The following is a 16,064-nucleotide window of genomic DNA, read 5'->3' as shown; positions in this document are numbered from 1 at the left end:
TGAGCAAGGGGATATCGGGGCTGGCTGACCAGCGGTTGCTGGAGTCGGCAGCGAGAAAGGGCTTCAATTTGTTCATGTCGGAGTTCTGCGCATGCGCCACCCGATGGCCGGGAATGGTTCTGGATGAGGGGTGGTTCTGGATAAGGGAGTTCTGGATAAGGGAGGTTCAACTTGTGGTGTCTGAGCCATTGGGAGGGATAAGGCATAAATATTTGTTAAGTTTAAAAAAAACATTTGTCTTGTGCATCTTACCAGTTTCGCCTGCGTGAAAGAAGTACGGCAGCTTTACTCCCATTTCTGCTGGAATTAATAGCTCATTCTTGAAATACCACAACGGGTGCCCAACATCTTCTTGGCCAATCTGCAAGGGGTTGATGCAATTTTTTCACAATTATTTTAGGATTTTCAAAATGCAAAACGCACAAAAGGCACTTCAAGCAACAGCAAGGAGATGCATGTCCTTTAATGTACCACAAGTGGCCAAGAAAGTGTCTGAAAATTAAATATTGATAATACTTATATAAGAGAGTACTAAAATCATTCAAGTGTCACGGCTATGAAATGCAAGTAAGAGGGATACAAGCTTCCTCTGTTAACTCAGCAAGTAAATGAACCCAATGCAGAAATGATCCATACAGACTAAGGAAGGTCCCAGTTTTGATACCCATTCTGTTCTGAGTTGGGAGCTGTTTTCGGCAAAATCATTTCCCCCAATCTATATAGCTTAGTGCCACATTGCATGTTGCATTTACCCACTGCCACCGAATTTCTGATAATCAACACCCAATAAATGCAACTCAACGTCAGGTCAGAAAAAGCAAAGTAGAATACTAACTCCTCCAGCAGTTTTCAGAGATAGCACAGTTCCAACATTGCAACCATACTGGGGCGTAATATACTTGATTTAATACATCTGGCCATTTTAAATCCTGCTACCACTTACCATAGTTTAAGGACAAATATCTTTGTGATAATTTTAACAGGGTCTTAACAGTGTCTACGCTGCCCCGCCCCCAGATTCACCAGACAAATAGAAATACAAATAATTTTAAACAAGCAAGCATTAAAAAAAAATTCAAATTTGAAGTGATTTTGTAGTGATTTATGCCTATCTAACTGGATTATAATGCTACTAATTGGATTTGGCAGAGCAATAAGAATGACTTGTTTTGGGGTAGTTTATCTGCTTCCAGTTCTATAATCTTTTTGTATCCATGAAATAGAACTCACATGGATGTACAAGTAGTCTAATTAGCAAACATAGGGCACTTAGCTTACAATGCTGCCGATGAAAGCCCCACATTCACTGGCAGCACTGTAAGGTAAATAAGGTATTACTGCTTCTGGAGGTGCTGACTTCCATCTAAAGAGGTCGTTATCTCCAGTGACTCTGGAGGCAGCAGCACCGTCATAGCAAAATGTAACCTCTATTTCAAGAGGCAGAGACATCAGAGACTTGAGCACGTAATCCAGGCTAACAGCCCCATGCAGTACTGAGGGAGGTGCTATCTTTTGAATAAGATTTGAAACTGAGGCCCTGTCTGCCATCTCGGGTGGACATAAAAGATCCCATGGCACCAATGTTCCCCCTAATTTTTGGGGGGTGCGCAGCCCCTTTAAGGGGCTGCATGGCCCATTCAGTTTCACGCTTGCACAAAATTTAACATTGAAATAGAAAGTCCCAAGCTGCACGGGACCAGCAGAGAGCTATGTGGCCAGAATGTTGCATGGCACTATTTTGAAGAAGAGCAGGGGAGTACTTCCCAGTGTCCTAACCGATATTTATCCCTCAACCAACATCACTAAAAACAGATGATCTGGTCATTAGATGATTACTGTTTGTGGAATGTTTCTGCTGCTGCATTTCAACAATGACTACATTTCAAAAGTACTTCATTGATGATGTCCAAAAGTGCTTTACAGCCAACCAATCATAGGCAGTCCCTCAAAATCGAGGAAGACTTGCTTCTCTGTCGCAGGTGGGACAGACAGTTGTTGGAGGAACGGGTGGGTGGGGAGTCTGGTTTGCCGCATGCTCCTTCTGCTGCCTGCGCTTGTTTTCTGCATACTCTCGGCGATGAGACTCGAGGTGCTCAGCGCCCTCCTGGATGCTCTTCCTCCACTTAGGGCGATCTTTGGCCAGGGATTTCCAGGCGTCGGAGGGGATGTTGCACTTTATCAAGGAGGCTTTGAAGGTGTTCTTGAAATGTTTCCTCTGCCCACTTGGGGCTCGCTTGCCGTGTAGGAGTTCCGATAGAGCGCTTGTTTTGGGAGTCTTGTGTCCAGCATGTGGACAATGTGGCCTGCCCAACGGAGCTGGTCGAGTGTGGTCAGTGCTTTGATGCTGGGGATGTTGGCCTGATCGAGAACACTAACGTTGGTGCGTCTGTCCTCCTAGGGGATTTGCAGAATCTTGCGGAGGCACCGTTGGTGGTATTCCTCCAGTGATTTGAGGTGTCTACTGTATATACTGTATCCTGAGGTTGTGAAAGACACTAAATAAATGCAAGTGTTTTATTTTTCTTTCAGAGACTACCTTTTTTCCTGATGGTCGGGTTGCATGCTCAACCCACCTATATTATCCAACAATATGGTTTTCAATCGCCCATCCAGCAGGGAAGGCCTAGCAGCCAAATCATAGGGGGTGAAATTGTCCTGCACCCCGATTGGGGGTGGTAACCTGCCAGGGCTGGGACTTCCTGCACCCGACACAAAAGTCCTTCCCCGGTCGCTGAATTGCGTTTACCATCCCTCAAAGAAAGTGGAGCACAATCTCGCACGCTCCATTTCCTTTCGGGGCAGGTTCTGCGGCGATGCTGGGGCGAGTAGTGCAGCGCTACGTGGAGGTGACGCACTTCAACGCCCCTTCCCTTCGCTTAAAGGGAAGGACCAGTGCGCACTCTGCAAGGTTTCGGAGGGCCTCCACTACACCACCAGGGTAGCATGGTACCAGGCCTGCAGCCTGCCACCCAAAACGGAGTGCTGGGCTGCACAATGGCGGACAGGACCGCATTAGGGAGTCATTGTGGGAGCCGACCGGAGAGTCAGCGAAAGTATAAAGATGGCCGCGCAGGGCGCGGGTGACCTCCCCTTTAACTTTCTCACACCAGCCTCACAGGACAATATTGCCTGCGGGTTGAAAAAGGGTCTGCGCGTGGTGCTGAGCGGTCGCCGCGCATGGCAATGACTCATCGCTGGTTGCACGAGGGCTCGGGGCGCGACCTGCGGGGCCTCCGCAAACTCCTGGGCAATTTCCTGGGAGATGGTAGCGCCCTCCCCCCCTACCACACCCCCCGTCCCCGGTTGCGCCCGGGAGGAGCTAATGGGCCTCTGAAGAAGGGGTAATCTTGCCCTCAAAACCTTCAAACAATTGCATGGACACAAGCAAAGTTCCCCATCGGTTGTTACAGAGCTGTGGAATTCACCACATAATATAAAAGAGGAGGGGTGCACAGCACCAGTAGCCTCCGGCTATTCTGCAGAGCAGCCTCTTCTGGAACAAGTTGTGTGACATAGTGCGGGCATTAAGATGACCCAATGTGATGATGTTGCGATAACAGCTCCAGTTTATTTGTGCTGCCAACTTTCACAGAAGAGCTAAATTGCCAATTTAAAGTATTCAAAATTGCGAATAAATAAGATTTGTTAATTTCTGTCAAATGTTCTGACATTTGTCATTAAATATTCATAAAATTAAAGGTTTATTAAAATGCACGGGGGAAGGAATATGGTGCAGGAAAATGCAAGAAAATTTATTATGCGTCATTAAGTTTGATTTGCAACACATATTAATTTGCAAGTCTGGACATCTGGAAGAACTGACAAGTACCATCAACATAACTGGCAAGGGTGGGCGGGGGGGGGCATCTGTACAGTGATTAATAAAGAGAAAGAAAAGAACCTTTACAATAGATTTCTTAATCAATTAAGATTACAAGTTATTAAGTCGCAATATATTAAACAAATGGAGATCTACATGTCATTCTCAACTCATCAATCGCAGCACTAATTGTTACCTCACTGTAAAATGAAACAAAGGTGGAGAAATTCGGTCGCACCTCAGTTGAGGCGGTGTCCTGGGCGGAGCAGTAAATTTTGCGCCAGCAAATGGTTTCCATCTACCGCCGCAAAATTCATCAGCTGGGCCGGAGTTTGGAGCAGGGTGCTAAGTGAGGTGCTGCATTCCTCTTTTAGGGCATTAGGCCGGTTGAGCAAGGGAAAATCCCGAGCTAAACAGCCGGCCTCGGAGCGTCATAACAGAGGCCTGAGATTGGGGGGGGGAGGGGGGGGGGAAAGAAATACACCAAAAACATTGCCAATACATAGCTCACGCCACCTCAACATAAATCTAAAAAAAAATTTAAAAAAACAATTGCGCTTACCTGATGTCGGCATTACTTACATCACTGCGGCCGCTACAGCTTGGAACGCCAGCTTTCACAGGCATTCCCACCAGGGCGCGCTACAGAGTGCTAAGGGTCGGGTGGCAACCAAAAATCAAATGGGTGTCGCAACCAGGGGCATTGCACACCGGCTCGCCACTTCCGGGTGGTCCTGCTCCGCGCCCCATCGATACCGGCACTGAATGTCCCGGCAGGGCGCTGGAAGCTGGCCGTCCAGGCGCAAGTGCTTTCCGACGCCATTACCACCCCTCTAGGGCGCTAAGTGGGGCGGCAATTTCCACCCCAAAGTCATTGCAATTTTCTTTTAATTGACTCTCACTTTCTTTTGTTATTCCAAAGAAGGTTAAGTATCTTTCACTGCAGGTATATAAAAGTGAAATCATAGTCACACATATCAAAAGCATATGAATTCACCAATATTGGATATAATGGTATCAAATTCTGCTATTACTTCTCCCCTCACTCTGCCCTATTCTAACACCAAAATACATCAGTGGATAATTTATTATGTGAAAATTCATGCTATAGATCCATACTTTAAGAATATCTCACTAATTTTCTCCATTCCTCTCACAAAGGCATTGACACTTTACATTAAAAAAATACAAGCACATTATGGGGCCGGAATTCACCGTCCCCGAAGGGACAGTTACCGTGGGGTTTCATCGATCAGCCGCCGCGGTCGGATAATTGTCCCTCCCTGAGCTCGAGGTGCGGGGGGCGGTTTGAGCGGTGTTCACTTCTGCCAGAAACAGCGGGGCGAAGCCGCTGTAAGGGTGACTTTCCAGCGGTGAGCTCTGCAGCTTGTGGGCCACTGAAAAGCAGCAAGGACAGGGATTTTCACTTGCAAAAAAGTAAAAGACTCTTCCCGGCAGTGTCCCCACGAGGCATTCAATGCAGTGCTTCAACATGACACCGCTGGAGTGTTGCCACGATCGGGGCCCTTTGGTAGGGAAATAGTTTTATTAATTATTAGTGTTTTTATTTTAGATTCCATCATCCATTGTATTTATATTTTCATATAGTTTTATTAATTATTAGTGTTTTTATGTGCGATTACATCATCCACTGTATTTATCTTTTCATATAGTTTTATTAATTATTAGTGTTTTTATGTGAGATTTTATGTGGGAAGTCAGGGACGCTTCCGGTATCCCTGATGACTACGTGTGCGGGAAGTGTATCCGGCTGCAGCTCCTGCAGCACTGGAGCTGCGGGTGGATTCACTCTGGAGCATGCACGATGCTGAGAATGACGTGAATAGCACGTTTAGTGAGTTGGTCTTACCGCAGGTAAAGGTTACACAGCCAGATGGGGAATGGGTGACCAACAGGAAGAGCAGTGCAAGGAAGGTAGTGCAGGGGTCCCCTGCGGTCATCCCTCTGCAAAACAGATACACCACTTTGGGTACTGTTGGGGGGGATGACTCACCAGGGGAGGGCAGCAGCAGCCAAGTTCATGGCATCATGGGTGGCTCTGCTGCACAGGAGGGCAGGAAAAAGATTGGGAGAGCGATAGTGATAGGGGATTCAACTGTAAGGGGAATAGGCAGACATTTCTGCGGCCGCAACCGAGACTCCAGGATGGTATGTTGCCTCCCTGGTGCAAAGGTCAAGGATGTCTCGGAGCGGGTGCAGGGCATTCTGAAAAGGGAGGGTGAACAGCCAGTTGTCGTGGTGCAGAAAGATACCAACGATATAGGTAAAAAATAGGATGAGGTCCTACAAGATGAATTTAGGGAGCTAGGAGCTAAATTAAAAAGTACGACCTCAAAAATAGTAATCTCAGGATTGCTACCAGTGCCATGTGCTAATCAGAGTTGGAATTACAGGATAGCTCAGATGAATACGTGGCTTGAGGAGTGGTGCAGAAGGGAGGGATTCAAATTCCTAAGACAATTGGAACCGGTTCTGGGGGAGGCGGGACCAGTACAAACCGGGCGGTCTGCACCTGGGCAGGACGGAAACCAATGTCCTAGGAAGAGTGTTTGCTAGTGCTGTTGGGGAAGAGTTAAACGAATATGGCAGGGGGATGGGAACGGAGGGAAGTAGTTTGGGGGCAAAAGCAAAAGATAGAAAGAAGAAAAGTAAAAGTGGAGGGCAGAGATACCTAAGGCAAAAAGCAAAAAGGGCCACATTATACCAAAATTCTAAAGGGGCAAAGTGTGTTCGAAAGACAAGCCTGAAGGCTCTGTGCCTCAATGCGAGGAATATTCGGAATAAGGTGGATGAATTAACTGCGCAGATAGCAGTTAACGGGTATGATGTAATTGGCATCACGGAGACATAGCTCCAGGGTGATCAAGGCTGGGAAATCAACATCCGGGGTATTCAACATTTCGGAAGGATAGACAGAAAGGAAAAGGAGGCAGGGTGGCATTGCTAGTTAAAGAGGAAATTAATGCAATAGTAAGAAAGGACATTAGCTTAGATGATGTGGAATCGGTATGGGTGGAGCTGCGGAATACCAAGGGGCAGAAAACGCTAGTGGGAGTTGTGTACAGACCACCAAACAGTAGTAGTAAGGTTGGGGACAGCATCAAACAAGAAATTAGGGATGCATGCAATAAAGGTACAGCAGTTATCATGGGTGACTTTAATCTACATATTGATTGGGCTAACCAAACTGGTAACAATAAGGTGGAGGAGGATTTCCTGGAGTGTATTAGGGATGGTTTTCTAGACCAATATGTCGAGGAACCAACCAGGGAGCTGGCCATCCTAGACTGGGTGATGTGTGATGAGAAAGGACTAATTAGCAATCTTGTTGTGTGAGACCCCTTGGGGAAGAGTGACCATAACATGGTAGAATTCTTTATTAGGATGGAGAGTGACACAGTTAATTCAGAAACTAGGGTCCTGAACTTAAGGAAAGGTAACTTCGATGGTTTGAAGCGTAAATTGGTTAGATTAGACTGCAACTGATACTTAAAGGGTTGACAGTGGATAGGCAATGACAAACATTTAAAGATCACATTGATGAACTTCAGCAATTGTACATCCCTGACCGGGAGTAAAAATAAAATGGGGAAGGTGGCTCAACCGTGGCTAACAAGGGAAATTAAGGATAGTGTTAAATCCAAGGAAGAAACATATAAATTGGCCAGAAAAAGCAGCAAACCTGAGGACTGGGAGCAATTTAGAATTCAGCAGAGGAGGACAAAGGGTTTAATTAAGAGGGGGAAAATAGAGTACGAGAACAAGCTTGCCGGGAACATAAAAACTGACTGCAAAAGCTTCTTTAGATATGTGAAGAGAAAAAGATTAGTGAAGTCATACGTAGGCCCCTTGCAGTCGGATTCAGGTGAATTTATAATGGGGAACAAAGAAATGGCAGACCAACTGAACAAATACTTTGGTTCTGTCTTCACGAAGGAAGACACAAATAACCTTCCAGAAGTACTAGGGGACCGAGGGTCTAGTGAGAAGGAAGAACTGAAGGATTTCCTTATTTTGCGGGAAATTGTGTTCGGGAAATTGATGGGATTGAATGCCGATAAATCCCCGGGGCTTGATAGTCTGCATCCCAGAGTACTTAAGGAAGTGGCCCTAGAAATAGTGGATGCATTAGTGATCATTTTCCAACAGTCTATCAACTCTGGATCAGTTCCTATGGACTGGAGGGTAGCTAATGTAACACCACTTTTTAAAAAGGGAGGGAGAGAGAAAGCGGGTAATTATAGACCGGTTAGCCTGACATCAGTGGTGGGGAAAATGTTGGAATCAATTATTAAGGATGAAATAGCAGCGCATTTGGAAAGCAGTGACAGAATCGGTCCAAGTCAGCATGGATTTATGAAGGGGAAATCATGCTTGACAAATCTTCTGGAATTCTTTGAGGATATAACTAGTAGAGTGGACAAGGGAGAACCAGTGGATGTGGTGTATTTGAACTTTCAAAAGGTTTTTGACAAGGTCCCACACAAGAGATTGGTGTGCAAAATTAAAGCACATGGTATTGGGGGTAATATACTGACATGGATTTGAGAACTGGTTGGTAGACAGGAAGCAGAGAGTCGGGATAAACGGGTCCTTTTCAGAATGGCAGGCAGTGACTAGTGGAGTGCCGCAGGGCTCAGTGCTGGGACCCCAGCTCTTGACAATATACATCAATGATTTGGATGAAGGAATTGAGTGTAATATCTCCAGATGACACTAAACTGGGTGGCGGTGTGAGCTGTGAGAGGTACGCTAAGAGGCTGCAGTGTGACTTGGACAGGTTAGGTGAGTGGGCAAATGCATGGCAGATGCAGTATAATGTGGATAAATGCGAGGTTATCCACTTTGGTGGCAAAAACGCAAAGGCAGAATATTATCTGGATGGTGGCAGATTAGGAAAAGGGGAGGTGCAACGAGACCTGGGTGTCTTGGTTCATCAGTTATTGAAAGTTGGCGTATAGCAGGCAGTAAAGAAGGCAAACAGTATGTTGGCCTTCATAACTAGGGAATTTGAGTATAGGAGCAGGGAGGTCTTACTGCAGTTGTACAGGGCCTTGGTGAGGCCTCACCTGGAATATTGTGTTCAGTTTTGGTCTCCTAATCTGAGGAAGGACGTTCTTGCTATTGAGGGCGTGCAGCGAAGGTTCACCAGAATGATTCCCGGGATGGCTGGACAGACATATGAGGAGAGACTGGATCGACTGGGCCTTTATACATTGGAGTTTAGAAGGATGAGAGGGGATCTCATAGAAACATACAAGATTCTGACGGGACGGGACAGATTAGATACAGGTAGATTGTTCCCGATGTTGGGGAAGTCCAGAACCAGGGGACACAGTCATAGGATAAGGGGTAGGCCATTTAGAACTGAAATGAGGAGAAACTTCTTCACTCTGAATTCTTAACCTGTGGAATTCCCTGCTGCAGAGAGTTGTTGATGCCAGTTCATTGAATATATTCAAGAGGGAGTTAGATATGGCCCTTACGGCTAAGGGGATCAAGGGGTATGGAGAGAAAGCAGGTAAGGGGTACTGAGGGAATGATCAGCCATGAACTTATTGAATGGTGGTGCAGGCTTGAAGGGCCAAATGGCCTACTCCTGCACCTATTTTCTATGTTTCTATTACATCATCCACTGCATTTATCTTTTCATGTAGGTTTATTAATTGTTTTGGCTCCATTCAACCTGCTGAGTGCTGCTCAGAGATATGCACATACTTTTGTACAGTTTTCAGGTCTGACACTTTAGTGGAGGCCTGTGGGCTCAGAGTCCTGCTTGGCAGGGTTCATGCTGAGGATGGGAGAAGTGTTGGGAGGGCGACACCTGGTACACCTGCTGAGAAGCAGGGTGGCACGCAGGAGAAGGCGTCGCCGTCAGCACCGTGCAGAGAGGCAACGGGCAAGGGAAGCAGCAGCCATGATTCGTTCATTTTGCGCCAGACCAGTGAGCCCGCCCTCTTGACCGGCCCAAATTAGGATTGCAGTTGGCTGCTTGGGGACAAGGGATATCCCCTGTTCACTTGGCTGCTCACTCCACTGCAGAACCCCAGTCCAGTGCCAGAGCATGCATACAATGATGCTCATTGTGCCACCAGGTGTATCATCGAACAGTGCATAGGCATCCTTCAGCAGAGGTTCTGGTGCCTGGACTGCTCTGGTGGCAACTTGCAGTACTCTCCTCAACGGGTCTCCATCATTGTCATGGTCTGCTGCATGCTGCACAACCTGGCCACCATGAGGGGACAGCCGCTGGAGGTCGAGCCAGCAGTACCACCTGAGGAGGAGGAGGAGGAGGAGAAGGAGGCACAGGAGGAGTAGGATCTCTGTCGCCCCAGAGCTAGGAGGCGTCGACCCATCGCCGACCTGGAAGGGCCGACTGCAGACTGGCCAGCACCCTTCTCACATATACGGAGGTCCCTGACACCTCCCCTGCAATCTCCCTCCATGAATTATGTACTGCCTGTCTGCCAGGTCTCCCCACATCAGCAAACAGTATTCACCACACTGTCCATCAGTCTCCAGCTCCATAGCAATGAACCTATTGGCTCTCCTTGCACCTCTTACACCAGCCATCCTTCCAACCTCCTTCCCCCCTCAGGGCCTTGCTGCAAACCCTGGCCTTTAAAAAGATCAGTGAGCAGCTGGCTCTTTAGAAACCCTTACCTGCATGCTGAATTTCTCAGTGGTGATAACACTCAAATTAAGACAGCGGCTGAAAAATCCACTTTGGAAGGGTTCATTAGCACTGGAACCCATTTGTTCATATGAGAACAATGCCGATTATGGAATATACCTCTATATACAGCAACAATTTGCATTTATTTAGCGTCTTTGATGTAAAAAACAACTTCCCAAGGCGCTTCACAGAGGCATAATCAAAAAATAGGCATTGAGACAAAGAAAAGGATATTAAGAGGGAGACCAAAGTGGGTTTTAAAGAGGGTCTTGACAGAGGAGAGGGAGGTGAAGTGGCAGAGGGGTATGGGGAGAGAATTCTAGAACTTGAGACCAAAGTGGCATGACCATCCATGTTGGGATGAGGAGAGGGAGATGCAGTAGAGGCCAAAGTCAAAGGAACAAAGAGATCTGTGGGAAATTCAAGGGCTAGTAGAGTTTACAGAAATAAGGAGGGATGTGAGTATGAATGGATATTATCAAAATAAGTGCAAAGATCTTTTTGTTCAATCTCTCCATTTGTTTCAATAACAGTTCCTGACTCTCCAAGATGCCAACAGCACAACTACCTCCACGTGCTGACTCTTGATCATCTCTGCTGCAGGAGCTCACAACATACGGCCATAGGTAACAACCACCAGCACCAACAGTAAAAGAGTTCAAAGAAAATCTTTTTAAAATTTGCAAATTGACCATGTTTTTAAATCCTTTCAGGGAGTTTCCCCCAGCTATTTAACCCCGCAACATCCTCCACTCCTCTCACACGGGATTGCTCATCAGACCCACCCCTCAGCTCCATCATCTCTGGCCATTCTTCTGGATGGCACACCTCTGTCCTTTTGAATTTATCCCAAAATCCCTCCTTCTCTATCTTGTTTTGAAACGCCTCCTACAAACCCTTTTCATGGTCAAGCGTCTGTCCTCTTCCCACTCCTCATTCTGTTTTCCTAATCCTGTCAATCACTCTGAGGTGTGAATAGAAGAGCAAGTTGTTTCTGAATTTTTTTTTAATGCAATACTTTAAAAACATCATTAATCTATTATGTGTTATATAATAATCGGATGTATAATAGGAAGTAAACTTCAATAGTTAACTAGTCCCTGATATCTTCCTGTGGTTTTACATACTAAATAACACTGGCATTATATTTTTTATACTTATGCACATTTGTACTTAAAAATAGGATTGTATAGTAAATAAATAACCCCAAATTCCAAAGAATAAATGCAGGAAAGTGTTCTTTCAAAAAAAATGCTTTTAGAGCAGAATAGTTGAAATAACAAGGTGAACACACCATATCAAACCCTGCCATAGTCTCTGGGAATTTCTTGTAAAGTTCCATAGCCTTATTTATTGCAGTTCTCATTTCGGAGTTGTTAACTTTCCTAAAAAGAAATACACAAGAAAAGTCAGCGACAGATGCAAATAGGACAAAATAACATGTAGTGCACTAAAAGAGGAAAACTAAATCATCAAAATGGAATCATGACCTTTACTGGAACCAGGCCTCTGCAGCCTTTATCCTTGAGTATGATCCTAAATAATATCACTCACTCCCCTTCTTGACTCTCTCTATTAACTGTCACTGTCCATCAGGATTTCCTTTTCATTACTTTTCTGTTCTGTCCAGTCCTCCAGCACTTTTCTGAATTAGCTTCCCCTATCACATTAGATCACCCCATGTCAAACATGACTCCATGCAAGAAGTTGTAGACTCTCAAACTGCACGCCTTGTGCAAGGTGAAGATAAGCACTTAGATTTCTTTTTAAAGATGACCAGCCTGAAGGTTCACTTTTTAACTGAGTCTTTTTGACTGCTGCAGGTCCTCCTGGGCCCAGCAGCAGCATGCTCATTAGTCGTGATGATATCCTGCAAAGTCATGGCATCAGCACTGTTGGAGTACCTTCATCTCACGGACTGCAGCGGTTCAAGAAGGCGGTTCACCACCACCTTCTCAACAGCAATTAGGGATGTACAATAAATGCTGGCATTGATAGTGATGCCCACATCCCAGGATTGAATAATTTTTTTTTTAAACTCAGTACATGCACACTTGTCAAAGTGTCACAACCAGGCACATGCAAAATAACGAGCCCCACAAAGTAGCCAAGTTACAGGAACACCAGCTACACTGCCACCAATATATGTGGTAGAAGAGTGCAGTTAGGTTGCAGTCCAAAGGCCAGGCTGCTGTATAAAAGCAGCTTGAGAATGACGGCCAATTAATCATTGATAAGCATGTCAAATTTGATGCCAACAAATGCACAAAAGTGGCACTGGATTGACTCACCTTTGAACATTCTGGCCTCACTCAATGCCCACATATGTGCACTTTCCTTCAAACACTGAGCGGGCCATTAGCACGGATGGTCTTAGTGTCAATGATCACTTTATTAACCCGAGACATGACAGCAAAGGTGGCTGTATCTGTAATGACGGTCGTTTCAATCCCAGCCTCAGACTTTTCCTATTCCCATTCTCTCTCAGTATCTCTAAAAGACGATACACCATCCAACGTTTATAGCGGGCTACTCGTGTTAAGACCAACGCGCCCACTATAAGCAGTGGGGACTGTATTTTCACCAGAGAAGAGATGGCGAAGAGGAGATTTAATAGACGTTTTTAAATTCCTCTGGTTAGGGCATCAATAATGAGGGATCATCAATACAAAATTCTCACTCAAAGAGCGAGGAGAGAGGTTAAGAGAAACTTCTTTACACGCAGGTCTGTTGGAGCATGGACTAGTTTGTCACAGAGAGTGTTTGAGCAAACCACTGCATATTCTAAGGGAAAATTGCATAGAATATTTGAACCAGAAGAACATTCAGGGCTATGGGAAGAGAAGAGGACAATGGAATTAATTTTGAATTGCTCTATCAAAGTGTTGACACAAGCATGATGAGCTGAGTGGTCTGTTTCTGTGCTGTAAACTTCTATGGTTCAAGCTGAAGTTTAAATTGAGTGGGGGGGGGGTGGGGGCGGGCGGGGGAGGTGGTGGCAGCCAAATACAAGATGGCCTCAGAACAGATTATTCAGTTAAATTCTAACCCAGTCAATCGTGAGTGTCCTAAGAAGACCTAGAAAGTATATCTATATAAAATAAACAAGACCAAACTATTATAATAGAGAATTTGTCATACTGCCTCTATCCAATTCAAACACTGCATTATAATTCAATTTTTTATATACTTATACACAAAACTTTTGCAATGATTATGGGAAATAACACACAACTAAACTCTTGGGATGTGTTCCATGGAAACAGCATGCATCACAGGCCTAAATACTGAACCTATAGGATACAATGTTCAAAATAGTGTGTGTTATAGTATTCACTGAAGATGCACGCTTCATCTTCACTTCCTCACAATATCATAAAAGGCTGGGTTGTTAAGTACTAATCATTACAAACTAAAGCAATATTTTACCAACCAATGCATTTATTAAATTGGTGCCACAATTTGTCAATCTGTTAGATGTCTCACTAATTTACATGGCCAATAGAGTTCATTCAAAAGAGCAACAGACATCATTAGCATTTTCGACTGTCCAAAGAGTCTTTATACTGTGCCTTCCATTACATTCTAAAAATGTGATGAGATGTCACTCGCACAATTACTTCAGCTGTAATAATTGCAATTAAATTACCGCAACAATGAGAAATACAACTTGCTAAAATCCCTTGATTTTAATAAGGTGTAATTCTGATCTTGTGTTTCAGATCTCTACATCTAGAACAATTATAAATCAGATAGAACCTTCTTATTTAAATTGTGCATGTTACAAGTCCCTTGGTGCATACCAATTTCCACTTCACATGTAGAAAAATAGTTCAAGGGCATCACGGGCCAATTATCTCATCAAATACTACAGTTCTTGGGCTCAATTTTCCCCAAGCCCGTTTTCTGGTGTATTGCCAAAGTTACGCCCGTTTTTCTAGGCCAGAAATGCGGCAGAAATATTTTGTCAAAGTTTCCCTGATGTATAATTCGAATTTGGCACCGTGCAGCGTGTCCAGTCGCCTCGGGAGGGGGGGGGGGGGGGGGGGGGGGTCGGTGGAGCCTGCTGTCTGCACTGAAAAATAAAGCCGCACCTTCCACGCATGCGCGGGAAAAAAAGTTACGTTTTTGACGACCTTCCAATGGATGTGCATGCTCTGTACAGCTTGGATTTGGCAATCGGCCATTTTTAAAGAGCCAGTTGTGTGTGTGAGAAGGAGTGTTGAATGAGAGCATTGGGAAAATCGCAGTTGGAGCAATACAAGATGCAACGCAGTGCAAGGACCAAGCATTTCTTACAGGAAAAAGTGGAGGCACTAGTTACTGTAATTGAGAACAAATGGCAAGAACTGGACACCGGCAGAGGTCACACAAAAGTTCCACCCAAAGAAATGAAGAAACACTGGAACCAGGTTGCAGAAGATTACTGCGCAATTATGACCACCAAGAGATCTGGAGGCCAGTGTAAAAAGAAGTGGCAGGATCTTGGTCAAGTAGTTAGTGTAAGTAATATTTTCATTTATTCAATGGAATTGCAATTGTAAATGCGACCAGCTGTATGTCCCACTCAGCAGAAAGACACCCTCTCTAAAAAGTTGCATTTTCATCTTTGAAGAGGAAGGTGGCACATAAAAGGGAAAGAACTTGAACAGGAGGAGGCCCAGCAAATCTGCACCCACTGACACCCTTGGAAGAGAGGGTCACTGCTTTGATGGGTTCTGCCTGGAGAAAAGCAATCATCACTGCACAAGCTGGGCCCACACTTCAGGGAGAGGGCAAGTTCTGCAAATTCATCGTGGCCCTTCAAATCAGCCTGCTGCCTGGCTTGCGATGTGTGCGCCAACTCATGCCTCCCACCCTGCCCCCTCCTCTGCTGCTAACCATTTGTCTGTGTTCTGTTATCTTTTGCAGAACTTGAGGCCAACCCTGACAATGCAGAAGATTATTCAGACGAGGACGAGCCTGAAGAGGAGAACTTCTTCCAATCCAACCCTCCAGACCAAGAACATGGGGGTGAGGGGGAGGGGATGGAGCTGGATGAAGCTCCCACTGTTGTACTGACTTTGGAGGAGGTGCCGCTCATGGAAGTGACAGCCCCTTCCGTGACTAGTGGTTTGAGTGTTGGTGGGACATTCCATGGTTTCACACCTTCCGAGGTTGCGGGTCCCAGTGGTGTGGTGCAGCGAGGCATACCCAGGGCCCCACCGTCCCAGGCTGCGGGTCCCAGTGTTGGGGTGCGAGCCACACCCATGGGGGGGAGGGGAAGGAGAGCTCGACCATGCTCTCCTGAGGTGCAGGATCTAATAGATGATGTCATTGAGTGTGGAGAGCATTGACCTTACCCGATCACTCCTGGATGCCATCAGTGGGGTGAGTGATGAGGTAGCGGGACTGTCGGGAGAAGTAACAGCAATGACACGAGAAATGGGAATGATATCCGGGACCATCGGTGAGGGAATAGTGGCCATGAGGGAGGGAATGTCAGAGGTAGTGCAAACCACGTCACTGACCATGAGGGAGGGAATGTTGCAGGTCGTTGGGACACCG

General features: G+C 45.7%; 1 protein-coding gene across 1 annotated transcript in view; it reads right to left on the bottom strand.

Moving 5' to 3' along the window:
• The window catches only part of ada2a (adenosine deaminase 2a), a 99,102-nt gene that overhangs the window by 15,835 nt on the left and 67,203 nt on the right, over positions 1–16,064 (bottom strand). The window contains exons 5-6 of the mRNA XM_070900424.1: positions 11,812–11,902; positions 253–361 (exon numbers count right to left, since the gene is read on the bottom strand). Coding sequence (XP_070756525.1) covers positions 253–361; positions 11,812–11,902 — 200 coding nt within the window. The remainder of the gene's footprint in view (positions 1–252; positions 362–11,811; positions 11,903–16,064) is intronic.

This window comes from Pristiophorus japonicus, chromosome 15 (genome assembly GCF_044704955.1).
Source record: "Pristiophorus japonicus isolate sPriJap1 chromosome 15, sPriJap1.hap1, whole genome shotgun sequence".
NCBI classification, from domain to species: Eukaryota; Metazoa; Chordata; class Chondrichthyes; family Pristiophoridae; genus Pristiophorus; species Pristiophorus japonicus.
This window is presented reverse-complemented; position numbering and strand designations above follow the sequence as displayed.